Here is a 16,618-nt window from a genome sequence, read left to right on the forward strand (position 1 = left end):
TACATATTTTTTTATCATTTTCAGTTTTGAGAGTGTTCTACTACACTTGTCTTTGAACATTGTTCTGCAACTGTAATACAATTTGTATTTCACAAGATGATTCAAAATGAAAAGTCTGTGTTCTCCACGTTCCTCATCGCCCAACCAGTGAAAGTTTTCAAGTGTTGATTTGATGTAATTAACAATCCTAAACTATATATTTCTCTTATAATTAAACTGTAAAAAAACAGGACTCATATGCCTGTAAAGACATTTCAATAACGTGGCTAACCTCAACATTTGGAGCGCTGAGTCACACTGAAGAATGACACAAATTCACAGTTGCGTATTTTTTATGGAGAATAAATAATTCCCTCTTCTCTCGAAGCTCACTGCTACATGTAAGTGTCTTCTTACATCTCAAACAACCATACCTTTCGATGCATATGTGTGCTAATTAGCCAGCAAAATATACTACTGAACACTGTTAAGAGGAAAGGACTTGCTGTGAGGAAGACAAATACTCGTCAGCCTCGATGGTACTCCCTTCTTCATCCATAGAGGAACCAGGGGTATTCGGAATTCCGAGGTTTCCAGAGCTCTCCAACAGCTGAGATTCATCACCTTCTTTTAGCAACACACAGTTGTTCAGTAACAGCATCTTGTCAGTGTCTTTCTCACAATTTGAAGCGTCAGAAGGCTTCATTAGTGAGTAAATAGTGCTTGTTCGGAACAAGCACCTTAGTGTTCTAACTGTTGGATTACGGTTGTAGCCTCCTTTCTGACGGTACACAGAAAATAAATTCTCAAGAGAATCTTGATTCAATCTGCTGGGCAGTAAAAATGTAATGCTGACAGTTTGTTCCTCAAGAAAAAACTAAGCTATAGCATTCACAGTCTGGATTAAACCCGTAATGCATGGTGGTATCGTTATTTTACCTGTCTTTTTTTCAGTTTTATTTATGGTACTTAAGACATCCTTTGCATTCTGTATCGTTTCCATTACTACTGGACATGTTCTGATAAAGCACACCTATATGGATTAGAGGAAAATGCTGCCCTGCTGTTCAAAACGTCAAACACATTCTTCATAAATTCTATAAAAGTAGCTGTGCTCTCTGCGTTATCACTCTGAAATTCTTTACTCGCTACACAAGTTCTGATAGCTGCAGCAACAGAGTGGCTGAGGACCTGGACTGCTATTTTTACATTTATTTTCTGGAATAAATCAGGTTGCAAATGACTGTCAGTGAGTTTTACCAATATTGTGCTTCTTTTGTTCTTCTTATCAAAGTCATATGTTTTTCTGACATCTTCGAATAAAACAACAGGATTGTTGAAAATGAAGTCGCCACTAAGCAGATTGTTTCGTATGCTTTTGAATAAATGTGGGACATCATAAATATAAAACAATTTCTGCCCATTTACAATAAAACAAGGTTTCTTAGGCGTAACATGTAAATGCTTCACAACACTTCAATTACTAGCTCCCTAATCACAAACGAATAATTTTGGCTCTAGGTTTGCATTTTGCAATAAAATAATTAGTTCCTATAAGAGTCCCAATATATCCGCATGTTTTACTCCTGAATTAGACAAAAAATATGAAACAGGCAATTTCCAGTTACTGTAGATGCCTCTAATCATAAAAACAAGTTCATAATTTGCAGGAGGTGGTTTCCTTCGCCTATCACCCAAATCTTCTAGACCTTCTACTAAATCGAGATCTTTTGCAGATTCCAGATGGCGCATATCGACATCTCATCAAAAGATAGTACACATGCCTTTTCTAAATAAGTTTGTGCCTCAAATTTCTTGCTAAGTTGACTAAAATGGTTTTTGTTAAACTCTGGTAGAAATTTTGTGACGCCCATCCAGCGTCTAATTGTGGACAGTCCAGGTAATACGACACCCAATTTTCGCAAAAATTTATATGCTGCAGGAGATTTGTAAAACATCAGAAAGATTTTTCTCGATAGAAGACCACGGACGTTTTTTGCTCTTGCACTGCATTGCAGCCTGTGCCCTGGAAAAATCAGATGGGAAGCAGAAACTGCTTAACACATGGGCAATATTATTTGAGCTCCTACAATGCAATAATCTACTCTTAACTTTTGACAAGTAGGATGTTTTGTTTTTAAGTGATCTGTTCATTATGTATTTTCTGTTTCAGTTTTTGCTTTCTAGGAGTATCCTCATCATCATGACATAGCATACAGAGTTTTCTTTTAACTTGTCATGCAGGTATTTCTATGATTTCTTTCAGGTCTGGAAATGGTTCACACTTTTGTGGTGCTGCATTTGTTTCTACCAGAAGGTGACTGGCTGCACTGTATGTTCTCCTTGGAGTGTTCACTTTCAGTTCAGGTGATGACAAACTATTCTTATCACTAGTTCCCTCACATACTGCTGAAGAACCAGTGTCAGATGTAAATTTTACAGGAACTGCTGTGTGTATAAGCCGTTGTTTCGTACTGTTCATGAATGACTTTTCATCAAAGTGGACGTCACACAGCAGTCTGTTATGCAATTTTTCTGGGTCCATATCCAGCAGTTTGACATTGTCTGTAACAATAACTATCTATCAGAAAAATACGATATATATATATATATATATATATATATATATATATATATATATATATATATATATATACCATTAACACACTTAGTAGCTGAGTCTACAGTAGCATGATAGAAAGGAATCTTTCATTAAGTATTTGCTAACAGAGATCTTTGTGTGCAACCTTTTTTGGACTTTAAATATTATGATTAATTCTGGGAATGTGGTCCTATGGCGTTTTAAGCCTGGTCAGCACTGAGCGAACTAAAACAGGAAAAACTGCATTCTCATATGTGTAGACGAATTTGAGGAAACGACATTCAGTCGTGTTTGGTTCGTAAACTTTACTCGGTTCCCACAGTGCCTCTGAAGTTCCTGCAAAAGTTAAGAAACATGTGATTTCTAATCTCTTCTGCGTGACATTACTTGCTTCGTAATTAAAACAAACATTGACTATAATGTTGTTTCCCCTCTAGTGCTTAGTTTTCACAGTGAGAAACAATTAAATAGCGAAAGGACATCAATGTTTGCAAGTGTTTGCGTGATGAAATGCTGATTCTGTAGTGTTCAATTCCATTCACCACTGCGAGACAATAACATTCAGTTTTTTTCGTTACGCATTCGGTAGTGTTCGTTAGTGTTCAGCTGGCTGTCGGTTTTTGAGCAAAGCACCATAAGAAGTTTGCCTCGTCTCCCCTTTGGCGTTACCAGCACGAAGAGTACTCGTCTTCTTGCGAACTTACTTTATGTTGCTGCTAGTAAATTTCTTCGTCAGGTGTAATGAGAAGCCAGCGAAAGGCGTCAACCGACATATGTGCAAAATTCTGGAATAAATCTAAAGAAGGCTGGAGCTGCAATTTAGTGCTAAGTGCATTGGCACTACTTCCAAGAGTTTCACATCTACGTAACAAATTAAGTCACCAATATATTTATTTTCCTACGCCTCTTTTTTTTTTTGCTTTTTCAAAACCTGCCGGCAAAATAATCTTATCTCAATATCGAAGATTTACATCGTAGCGGTAACTAGAAGTCTGCGCGGACAGGAAAAATGCCGCCGTCCGTATGTGCACCGCATCCACAAGATCATTATCCACATCTGTCATTTGCTTATCCGCATTCTGAGATAACGTTTTGTAAAGCAGTTTAATCCACCACTGCTCTGAAAAGAGACTTGTGCCTGACCTAAATTTTTATCTGCTGATGTCCGCACTCGGTTATGATGCGAATTAAGGCTTGACATATTCCAGTGACAGTCATTTCAAATTTAAATTATTTTACTTTGTTTGTAACTTTTCGTAAATGATATAAGAGTGGCACAAAACGATGAATTTTGGATTGTTGTTGAAAGGGGGCTGCAGACGCGGTAATATAGAAGTGAAAGCCTGTTTTTCGAGCATATTTTGGCGGTGTCAACTTTGAAGAGCCACAGACGGCAAACCATAATTATGTTAAAAATTTACTTTGTACAGTTTAAAGATAACCCGCAAATATTCGCAACACACGTACGTTTTTATCTGCAACACAGTTATTACTGGGGATATCCGCACTCGAACAGACCTGTTACTGTTAAGTAGTGTTGTTTTCGAGTGAAAGCTGTGTGACGTTTATTAGCGCAGAGATAAAAAAAAAAAATTAACATAGGCAGATTCTATTGTTTGCATACTATGCTCGTTCTCTTCTATTCTCCTCCCTTCATTCCAGTATAAACGCTTGTTCACACGTATAAACGAATGGCAGTGAACATTGGCGACTTATCTCTGAATACTCATTTGCAGCAGTGTAAACGAAGTTCTACACTCGTGCACTTCGTTCGCTCTAGCATATACCAGGATTTAGAGGGACTGATGACCTAGCAGTTAGATGACGACTATTATTGATTTGTTTCACTGTTGCGATTTCAGCTCTAGAGCCATTTTCAAGTACCAAGGGAAAGGTCTTGTAAGGTAATGCTTCTTAAATTGTTTACCAAATGTTACCACACTATGCTTTGCATTTTGTTATCCATATCTTATACTGGTTTCATTTTCACATTACACACAAAATGCCTATACAGTCAAAATTACGATAGTGAAGTGAATAAACAGTTTAAAAAAGTACAAATCGCAGCAAAGATTTCATTTAAAAATTATATGATATGATTCTTGTACAGGAAGGGCTGCCATTACCTGAATTTAAAATCCACTCGCGTAACCTTTCTTTATCTTTGACGGGAAATCTGGACATTTTTAGTTCAGGATTTGTTCGTCTACTCCTTCCACAGTTGATATACTCGCAGGCCCTCGGCATGACGACTCGATCCACTACCACCGGTATGTCAGACACAGCTGTACATAACAGACGTCAAATAGTGGAAAGCTGCACGCGATCGGTCAGTGTTGCCACATATTTTACAGAACAGAGTGCCATCTAGTGGTTGAGTCCACAAGTAAGGGCTTGACGCTGTTGCCACCTGGTGGCCGTTCCTGGCAAGGGTTGCCTGCTAGACCAAGCGATCGGACAATCTGTTTCTTACTTTCTTACGTGATCTGGGGTATCACGAAGCAAATACCGTCCGCACTGGCTTAATGTTACGTGATTCCACGTACTTATACTGTTCTTCTAAAATTGTGAGGCATATGTTTGTGACTATTACAGCGTCATCTATCAAAAAGCGAAAAAAGTGACGCCTTCTCAGAAATGACACCTTCTCAGAAATGATACGTTCACAAAGGTACATGTATCACATTGGAACAACCGAAATAAAATGTTCAAACGTACCTACATTCTGTATTTTAATTTAAAAAACCTACCTGTTACCAACGGTTCGTCTAAAATTGTGAGCCATATGTTTTTGACTATTACAGCGCCATCTGTCACAAAGCGAAAAAAGTGGTCCAACTAAAAGAATTGTATTTCTTTACGTACTACACGAATACGTAATAAAAATGGGGGTTCCTATTTTTTTAAAAAACGCAGTTGATATCCGTTTGACCTATGGCAGGGCCATCTAGTGGGCCAACCATAGCGCCATCTGGTTTCCCCCTTCAAGCCACACGAGTTTCGTTCTTTGTAGTTTTTTCGTTTGACGCTTATTTCGTGAGATATTTAACCCGGTCACTATCAATGGGCCACCCTGTATTCAGTGTAAGGTTAATGGCCACATATGTGCCAATATCCCTGAAGAGGTTAAATTACTGTGAGTAAAACTTGCAGCATTAAAATTTATATCCTTCCTTGTCACAAATATTGCGCTGTTTATTTACGAATGTGGGGCGTTTTCTGAGGGTGTGGGTAGGTTGGTACCTAAGAGCACAGCTTTAATTGCTGCGAGTGAAACAATCACCAATAAAGTTCATATTCTGCCTTTTCGCAAATATTTTGTTCTTTATTTCCGAATATGTGGCGATTTCCGAGTGTGTGGTTAGGCTGCAACCTAAAAGTACAGCGTTAAATCCTGCTACTATAACGATGTGCAAAAAAATTTTTGTATTTTTCATCTCACAAATATTCATCTCTTTATTTCCGATTATATAGCGACTTCCAACAGTGTGGTTAGGCAGGAACTTAAGCGGACAACTTAAATTACGTGACATTTTATCATAGCAACAATTATAACAAATTATACCAAGAATGACATGTTTCTGTAAATCTGCAGTATGTGCACATGAACTATCACATTACATGGGATGTAACTTCAGAAATTAGTGAATATATTACTCCAACAGATTCAATATTTTTTTAAATAATTATGTAGCAATATAGGTTACTTTGTATTTCAAACACCTTTTAACAGAAGAATAAGAGTGCAAAATAGCTTACTATCTAATCCAATAAATATCATTTAACTTAAAATAGGCATCTTATTATTTATTAAGACACATTTTTACCCTGCACTCCAAAGTAGTTACCAAAAACTACTTTAAACGACATTAAGTTTTAACAATTTAACGGTAGGGAACCCAAACTCTCCTTTTGTTAAGCGATATTCCATTCCCCCAAACCCTCTCCTCCCCCATTAGCCCTTCTCCCCTTGACGGACTTCTAGAATTGCCCCTGTAGCCGATAATGCGGTCATTAATATTGCATGTGACGTCAAAATGACGTCACGTTTGCGGAAATTATTGTGAAATGAGCATTAAGGCCAATTCACACTAGCTGTCACAGCACTGCCATGTCATGGCACCATCACTTCATGGCACTGTCGCATTAAGCTGCTTTCACACTGTCCATCACGTCACGGAATGCCATGTCAATTCAAGTCATGTGATTTCAACTTGCATAGGTGTTCTCAGCTGTTGTTTTCGAAGGAATTACGATACTTCCAAGATGCTTTTCAAAAGCTTTTCTAAGCAAAGTGCACATACACAATCTTGTAGCTCATGTACGTGGATGCTGCAGTCCATATTTGTACAGAAAAGGCATTTACTGGTTCAAATAGTTATGCAGCTTGCAGGGATAGCGTGCATATTAGAGAAAGAAGACCAAGATGCATAACAACACAAAAAAGAGTGTGGATCAGAAAAATGTCATTAAGTGGTGCAGAATGCGAATTTAGTTTACTATAAAAAGAGCTCGAGAAAGACAAATCTTCTTTTTATATTTTAGGAAGTTGAAGTAATGGTTTTCTTTTGTTACGTCAAATCGCACCCAGAATTACTAAAGGGAACACAGTGTTATGAGCTGCCATCACGTCCTACGAAAAATTTGTTGGTCTAAGGTTAAGTTTAGTTGCTGTCCCAGTACAAATTTTTGTACAATAGTCATATCTCCCTCGCCAACGGCCTAGCCGAAGTGGTAACACCGGTTCTAGTCAGATCACCGAAGTTAAGCACTATCAGGCATGACTAGCACTTGGATGGGTGACAGTCCATTCTGCGGAGCACTGTTGGCAAGCGGGATGCCCTCAGCCCTTGTGATGCAAATTGAGGAGCTACTTGACTTAGAAGTAGCGGTTCCAGTCAGGACAACTTACAACGGCCATGAGAGCGGTATCCTGACTACATGCCTCTTCGTATCCACATCCAGTGACGCCCCTGGGCTGAGAGGATAATACGGCGGCCGGTCGGCATGTTCGGACAGAGTCTTTTTTTAGTTCATATATCACTCAATACCTGTCCCTTCAGGATTGATATGGTTTTTTTTACCTCTTGTATTTGAGGTTTGTTAGTCGTAGTGCCGTTTTTGAACTGGGGTTAACTAATGAAACCACATAAATCTTGACTACTGGCGCTTGCTAGACTGTTCCACACAAAGTCCACAGAGCTACATAACAATAAATACGGCTATCACAAACATATACTTAAACAAGCAACTTGCAGTGTCCAAAAATATGAGTCCATATCCTTATGAAACAATGCAAATAGATGACAACATACAAATAAATTTCACCCACAAATCAATCTGATCCTAAACACAGTATTGCAAGTTGGTGCTGTACTGGAAACGCATTTCGTTGTAAGATATTAAATACCGACATGTTTAAAAATCCACCTTATAAATGCGGTAGATAGAAAGTAATTTGGTATGCTCATGTTGTACATTTCAGACTGCTGCCTCACTGACTTTTTGTCAAAACAAATAAAAAATGAAACAATTTCATAACATAACGAACAACAAACAACTGATATCAATCATGACAAAATGAAATGACCGTGTATCTGGAGAAAATGAGCTCGTGGGTGACGTGATCAGCAATGGATGGATAACGTCATCTGTCAAAACTTTCCTCCAGAGAAACTTTGACGGTGCTGTAGCGTGACGGCCATTGTGGACGCCACCATTTGACATCTATTGCGAAATGTTTTAAGGGGACGGGCCGTGTCGGCCAGTGTGAATTGGCCTTAAGCAAATGCTGAAAACGCAATAAATACGTGGAATATTAGAAGTTTATAACTCTGTCGCAATGGCAGTAAACAACGTCGTTCTGCGATCACATGACAATCACAGTTTAATGCTGACATCGACAAAATGCACAAAAAGCAATGCTCCTCCAGAGATTGTCTACTGTATGGTGAATTCAAAGACACACTGAGTAAAAACTGTTCGCATATCTTTAGTCGAAGATCTTCGATCCCGCCTTTTGATTTGAATGTGATATTTGTTTTGGCGGTTGCTTGTGTTGTGATAACTTTTATCATCGATTATAGTAATAGGGCTATCGAAGATATCTAGTGGTACGTAGTGTTTATTGTTAATTTAGTTTACATTTGAGGGAACACTTTTTTCTGTATTTGCATTGTGTAACGGTTTTTACTGTCCCATATAAGGACGCCGGATAGACAGGAGGCGAGCTGAATATGTTATGACATTGCCAGTCTCGAAGAACGGTGCAAACGTTGTGCAGTAACGTAGAAGCCGTAAGTGTGCTGAAATATTGGAAATTTCTACATACACAATGACTGTCGAAAATAGCCTATCGCCTGCCACATTTTATGGTAAAAAACGTTCAAGAAAAGTAAAAGCAGTCGCAGAGATAGATGAGTATGTGGTTGAATACCGCCATAGACTGGCGGACGCAAATGATCCAAGTAGTACTTGGAAAGTGTTTAGAAAACAAGAAGCAGCTTTAAAATTTGGTAATGGCAAGTGTGGTTTAATGGTATTTGCATTTCAACACCGGTTGGGGCGTAGGAGCTTCCTGGTTGCTAATCCAAAGGTATTTTGGCATTATGACGTTCAGAGAAAAGTTCAGGAAAGATGCTCTTATGAGATTATACCAGAGCATACGGTTTGCAAACTCTATTTTGACATCGAGTTTGACAAACTTTCAAATAAAACCAGTAACGGGCCAAAAATGGTTGAAACGTTTTTGAAGATTGTATTTCTTTATCTTGATAAAGAATTAAATGTAAAAGTTTCTCGAAAAAATGTAATAGATATGGATTCAAGCACTCCTTCTAAATTCAGTAGACACTTGATATTTATCATACCTAATGCTGCATTTCACTGTAATTACTGCGTAGGAAATTTTGTCAAATATATTTGCCAAGAAATTACACACAGCGTCAGTGCAGATGACCATTTACTGCGACAGTTTTTTCAGCTGTCAGAATTAGAATCATTGTTTGTATGGGAGAGAAGAAGTGAGACTGTCCTGTTTTGTGACCAAAGTGTTTACACTAAAAATAGACATTTTAGGGTATATGGTTCGACAAAATATATGAAAAACAACCCATTAGCAGCTAGTGAAGAAGATCAGTTTAAATCAACACTGAAAAATCAAAATGAATTGGAATTGTGGTATTTTCTTGAGTCCCTAGTTACTTACTTTTCCAGTGAAGTCGGGAGAGTCCTGGATTATGATTCAGACTGTGTATCATTTAAGCAAGGAAAAAAACTAAAAAGGCACTCAAATTATTCCTCTGCCTGTAATTCACCATATCCTCAAATCGACAATTTTATTAGTAAAGTTATAGATCCTGGAAGAATTTGGCGTTGGGCCTATTTCAGTTCTAATGGGTATATTTCATATGACATTATTGGATACAGATTCTGTCATAATATAAATCGCGAACACCGGAGTAATAACATCAAATACATAGTGAATTTGGCAGAAGCTTGTTTCTATCAGAAATGTCATGATCCAGACTGTAGAAGCTTCACTTCACAAACCTGGAAATTGCCACCAGAGCTTGCTTTCATTCTTGAAGATGATGAAATATTTAATACAGATAAAACAGAAGTTGGCTTTGGTGATTTTGAATTACCTGATGATGCTATGATAGGAATTCTAGACAATGTTGAATTTGATTTGGTATATGTAGGAGGAACCACATAGTCAACATAAATGACATATTTGAAGGGAACAAGAAAGGAAGGAAACACTAAGAATATAAGCTGTGACCAACAAGTTAGGTTTAAAAATTGTGTGCAAGTTCTAAGACATAGGAATTCTTCTTTTATGGGGTAAAAAGTTTAAATATGTCATATGTAGGTTAATAAAATGGTGACATTATTTAAACTGAAAAACTTACTAAATAAATAACACTTAGGCTATGTATATTATGAATGCAAATGTGACTAGCATGGAGGGATGAAGGCAAATGTGATATTGTGGAAGTTGCAGACTATGAGATTCAAATATGGTGTAATGCTTTGCTTGGGGAAAATTGTTTCAGATCTTTTCGTGTATACTACACTTTTCCACATGTCCATTACTTTACATAAGTAGTGTTGAAGAGAGAATCTTGTAATTAAAAGTTGACTTAGGTCATTGGTTGTGCATAGATGCTTTCAGAAATTACCAAATCAGTTTGTACTATTTTTGTTATTGTTTAATACAAAGATCAGGTTGTGATGTAAAGGGTGTAATACTAAACACCTCTTGTGATAAGATGATAAAGCTTTAAGTAGAACTTAGTCTTTTCCTTTTATAACATATATATTTTTAGGAGTATGTTGTTACCCTAGACCTGTAATTTGTAAGGAGGTTGAAATATTTCAGAATCTATTTAACTATCAAGATAATTGCAATGAAAATAAAGAGAGTTAAAAAGTGAGTGGTAACCATTGCATGACTACTAAGTTTGATGTTACATTGCATTACCAGTGGCATTTTTGATATGTGTGTTTATTAACAGAGAATATAAGTCACAATAAAGTACTAGTATGAAAAATTGTTGCAGACTGCATTACAGTTTAGACAGTAGAATTTACTATACGAAACTTCCATTATGTTTTCTTTTTTCATATGGAACTTGTTGCAGCATAAGTCCTAATTTGCATCAGTAAAATGAGTGTGTGTATTTTACAAATTTGGTAGCTTCAACAGCAAAACCCGTGATTGAAAATACAAAACTCACAAAGTCATTATGTAATACTACTTGCATTGATGTTGTATTAGTGCATCCCCTACTTCTTGCTCTCTGTGATTTATTTTATGAACTGTAAACAGTAAAAGATTCACATTAGACCCAGTTTGTACAGTTTGTCCCAAGGTACTCAAGACTTTGCATAATAAACAATAAGCATACAACTAAAACTTATTTGCACCTCTTGTATGCATTTTGTTAATTACAGTTGTTGTATGTGTATGCTATACTTCTAGCTGTATTGTAAAATATTTCTGTTCCTGTGCAGTAGGCCTACATAGAATTTTCTCTGGTTGTTCTGAAACTGTAGAGTGGGAGAGAACGCTAGGGCCTTCTGTGCAACTAATCTTTTGTTTATCGGTATATATACTGGCAAAAAATTAGATGATGAATTTTGGCTACGCTATTTTATTTACATTGGTGGTTCCAATGGCATACTTAGTCCAGCAAGTAATTCTCAACTGTTCGTGGTTTTTTGCATAATTTTATATTGTTGCAACAGAAATAAAAAGTTTATGAAGAACTGGTTTAATTCTTTGTTTTCCTCTTCCTATAACCTATATACACATTTGAATGGTATTTATCATCTCTTATCACAATTTTTAAATAGTGCTCCCTTTTTTTCTTGTCTGTCAATATTTGTTTTCAGACTCAATTTTTTTTATATAATATGCTTCTTTAGTTTTGATATTCAAATATCATTTTTGTGTATAGTAATATCTGACAAAATTGAGCTAGTACAATGTGCAACATTTTCAGGAAGTAATAATGGATTGTTGTGTGAAGTACTTCCTTCTTAATTTTATTTTTTGGATGCAGACTCCTTTAAACATTGCAGTAAAATTTATGTTCGCTGCCTTATTCACTTGTGATTTGCTCCATTTACTCAGGGCTGATCAAACTTAAAGGAGAGCATGTTCAGGTAGAAGGCGAAAGGTCACTATAGTTATCATTCCATGTTAAATTTTGCTTAAGAGGTATTTAATTTTCACTTCACTCAACTTATGTTCTTGTTTCTTTCTATCCACCTCTTTTTTATGCATTATTGTTTGCACTTTGCATAAGTACGTAAAACTTAAATATCCAGCTTCTTTCTATGGGGAATTAACACCATAGAAAAGGTTTTAGAAACAGAAATACGTATAATGCAAAGAATTAAATTGAAAAGTAATTTATCCTCTCCATTAACCTCACTGTGAGTTCTTTATGTAGCATGGCAGCTTCTGTTGAGACATCTTATAGATCCTTCTGTCATCATTAAACTTTAGATTTAAGTTTCAAATAATTGGTCATGATTAATGTAAATCAAGAGTGATGAACCGTACTGTGCTGGTACAATCAACAGAAGTCAAAATTGTATATTTCGTTCAAAGATTGTATCTAGTTGTATTCCATTTTATTAAAGTGTATGTTGTGAGAATCTACGTCCTATGATTATAGCAATGCGTAAAGTGTAAAAGATTATTCTAATCAAAAGTGCTATAAAGAAAATATGTAAGCAGGTGGTATCTCTTAAATGGTTCTTGTGCCAATATTGTTTAAGACTACACCAGGTAGGCATAATAAGAGCCGAGCATTTTTATGCGTGGTGTTTATGAGTAGACAATTTCATAAAGCTTCGAACGCTGGGCATAAACATGAGTACATGATTTGGAAAAAAAATTGAGTGCTATGCAGAACATGGCAGATGTGTAGGTGGGAAAACTTATCTTTCTATACCGTGTGGCGGGGCATGGTTGTGTTTGATGGTAAATATCTATTTCATAACCATTTCTGAATTCTTTGATGAAAAATAGATTAAACACATACCACTTTGAAATAACAAAGTGTGTGTTTTGGCTGCCACATTCAATCTCAGTTATTAAAGGACATGACTGCAGAGACTCAAAAGTTAAGGCACATATTAAATGTCATATGCCAAGGTTATTAATAAGTACTGAGGCCATTGGCAGAACGACTCCTCAAAATGTGGTTGGACTCAGCTTTCATGACAGTGTCACAGCTCAGAGGCTGCTGATTTCAAGACCAAAGATGGGCTGTAACTTGGAGCTGCATATAGCACCATTCTTGGGTTGGTGCAGTAGTGTAATAAGACACTATATACTTTCCTTCTTTTCTTATTTAGTGAAACCTCTTTCTTGGAAATTTGTATTTTTTTAATGAAGGTTACAAATTTCATTAAAGGTATCCACAATGGAAGAGCAAATTGAAAACATGTATCCAGCTTCAAATGCGAGAGTGTCTAAAGGAGCCTCGGTCCTCCATTCAGTTGTGTCTGGTGTCATGAAACTTGAGCCAAAACCTACTGCAGTGAAGAGGATGCAGGAATATAATGTAAAGCGGGTTGTCCTCAAAGATCTTAACAAGAATACACAAAAAATGGTAAGCTGAAATTATTTTTGATAATTTAGTAGACCCGTAGAGTGCAACATTGTTGTACAGTAATAATACAGTATATTTACTGAAAGCAACATTAATTAATGTTGAAAGAGTGTCACGTGGGAACATTGCACGCTGTAATATGAGCACCTTAATTTGATCATCAGGCTTACAGTAAATTTTATTTAGATGTTATAGAGAATTGTCAGTAAACTGTGAATGGCAGGTACGAGTTTTCACCTCCTGGGCTATGAAGAGATTTGGGCACAATGATTTGATCGCTATACTTTATTTAAAATAACTTTTGATGACTCGAGTGAGGAGAGCAAGCTGTGGTCTCGTGTAAGCTTTTTTTGGACTCTGTGTGCTTGTTGTGTTGCAACTTTATTAGGAATATGCACTGATTTGACACACACAGTGGACGGTGCTGTGTGATGTCGCGCATTCAATTCAATACGTAGCAGATGATTAGCAATGTCTGGGTTCAGAATGTACACACCAAAGTTTCTCAAGGTGGAAGATGTCCAATGACTCCAGTAAATTTGTCCTCAGCAACTTTACTAGGCAAGGTAGCATTGGAGGTAGTGTGCTGCTTTCCTCTGGCACTCAAACTAATGTATCTAGTAAGTTAAGCGTGGGCTCTGATTGTTGTGCAACTTGGTGCTCTCTCTCTCTCTCTCTCTCTCTCTCTCTCTCTCTCTCTCTCTCACACACACACACACACACACACACACACACACACACACACACACACACTGCCAGATGAGATTGGGACAGAAAAATTCCTAATTGTACCAAAGGAAAATTTAATTGAGAAAACTAATAAATTATGAGATAATTGCTGGGTAGCACGTACCTTCAGGAGGTACAGATATGTATACAAAAGCAAAAGTGGGCACACTATCTAAATTTTGGAACTGATAATTCCTTCATTATGCAGCATGTGTTGGAGAAGGTTAAGTTGGAGAAGGTTAAGTTAGAAAGGAAAGGTAGGCTCACCTGTAGTGTGAACTGCCATCTAGTACTTACCTACAAGTGGACCCCGTTCCTCCTGGGGTCGGAGTCACCTGTTGTCCTTGTTCAACCTAATATTCTTCAAAAAAGGAACTATTAGTTCTGAAAGCTAAGTAGTGTATCCTCTTTTTGTTTTATAATTTTTTATGTATTGGCATTATTATAAATTTGCCCCCTGAAAGTAAGTGATGGCCAACAATACTGACTCATAATTTATTAGAAAAACTCCAAAGGCTGACTTTGGACTGAACATAATCACATTTCAACTACTGGTAAATAATTCTGTATTTACTCCACGTTTTGATCTGCATCTCATCTTCAGGTATTGTGAAATTATTTACAACAGCCTACATGGTAAAATTTTGCTGTCTTGCCACAAAAAATTAAAGCTATCCTGTGTCACTGCCATCAGTTGTAAAACACATTACACATTCAATAGCAAAATGTATTAATACATTTAATTAGTCTGCATACTGTTATTATCAGGTTCAATCCTTTCATATGGAGGAAGTTTACATACAGCACAAAATATAGGTAACTGAATCTCGTTTTCGAATTTATAGTCTGCCACTTACCCACCAGCACTTCAGTAACTGCCTTTAGGCATTGTACTGGAACAATGTCTCTCACAGAGAAAACGCAAAGTAATATGACCAATAGTGTTGCAAGAATGGAGCATTGTTGTCATTGTCAGGAATCCCTAAGTTATTAATTCACCACCATGACCTGTACAGAGCAATGTAATGGTGACAGGTTATGATTCTGGGAATTATTTTTGAAAAAACACACAGTGTATGTGTGTGATTGAAGTGGTCACAGAAGCAGATGAAGCACAGACCTGAGATTCAGTTCATCGATTGTCCATATATTCCATTAAGTTTAATCCTAATTTTAGAGGAGCAAATTACATCTTTGTTGGCATGAAACACTATGGTAGCACTTTATTATTTTCTGTATTGATTTGACGTACAATGCCTTACAAACCACATAAGCAGCTCATGGTCTAGTGGCTAGCATTGCTGCCTCTGGATCGTGGGGTCCTGGTCCTGATTCCAGGCTGGGTTGGGGATTTTTTCTGCCCAGAATCTGGGTGTTTATTTTGTCCGCATCATTCAGGAAAGTGGTGAGGCTGGATAGTGCAAAGATTGAGAGTTTGATTGGGCACTGATAACTGTGCAGTTGAGTGCTCCACACTCCAGATATTGTCATCATCATCTTGTAAATATGTAACGAGCTTCTCCAGTATAGTTGCTGTATTTACGTGTCCTTGGGCCATAATGCTCAAAGTAAACATGCTTTAGGGATAAATTTCTATCAACAGTGCATCCAATGGTGATAAAAAGCACAACACCTGACCCTATCTACCTTTCAGTTAGCATACGTGTTATAGTAGAGTCGGGATAAGATAGCCCCTGACAGCTGGTAGGTTGTTGCCAACTTTCAACTGCGAAGTGCAAATGGCTGCAGGTGAAAACCATGTTCATGTATAGAGTTCTGCGAACACTGAGACATAGCCATAGCGACATTTACAAAATCACATTATGTGATTGATTGAGTTAAGTGTACAATGCAACTGCATGCTGCTCACCGCAACTGTCGGGAATCAATTTATGCCAATTTGGCTATGGGCTAGGAGGCTATTGAATTTTAGCTTGGTCATTCTCAGCTGATGTTCATCCTGCTTGCGAATCTTTGGACCCACTCATCTTTTCAGATTAATAAGACTCAAGCGGTTTTCTTATGTGTAAAGTGTGCCGACTGCAGATAACATTGTCTTGTACCCTTCCATTGTTTTACAGTTGCAAACCCATACCTATTCCTTCATTGTTGCTTCCAAGTGAGCAGCAGTATTATACAATAAACAGTGAACTAGGTAAGAAAAAAATTGTGATCT

The 16,618-nt window shown here is 37.1% G+C and overlaps 2 protein-coding genes across 2 annotated transcripts in view; both read left to right on the forward strand.

The window, feature by feature from the left end:
• Nucleotides 1-16,618, forward strand: part of LOC126267097 (transforming acidic coiled-coil-containing protein 1) — a 320,226-nt gene that overhangs the window by 118,081 nt on the left and 185,527 nt on the right. The window contains exons 3-4 of the mRNA XM_049971979.1: nt 2,246-2,346; nt 13,516-13,713. Coding sequence (XP_049827936.1) covers nt 2,254-2,346; nt 13,516-13,713 — 291 coding nt within the window. The 5' untranslated portion in view covers nt 2,246-2,253. The remainder of the gene's footprint in view (nt 1-2,245; nt 2,347-13,515; nt 13,714-16,618) is intronic.
• LOC126267098 (DNA-directed primase/polymerase protein-like) lies at nt 8,294-12,716 on the forward strand. Its single transcript, XM_049971980.1, has 2 exons — nt 8,294-8,694; nt 8,788-12,716. The coding sequence occupies exon 2, from the start codon at nt 8,916-8,918 to the stop codon at nt 10,296-10,298; it is 1,383 nt and encodes a 460-aa protein (XP_049827937.1). The 5' UTR covers nt 8,294-8,694; nt 8,788-8,915; the 3' UTR covers nt 10,299-12,716.

This window comes from Schistocerca gregaria, chromosome 4 (assembly GCF_023897955.1).
Source record: "Schistocerca gregaria isolate iqSchGreg1 chromosome 4, iqSchGreg1.2, whole genome shotgun sequence".
Taxonomy (NCBI): domain Eukaryota; kingdom Metazoa; phylum Arthropoda; class Insecta; order Orthoptera; family Acrididae; genus Schistocerca; species Schistocerca gregaria.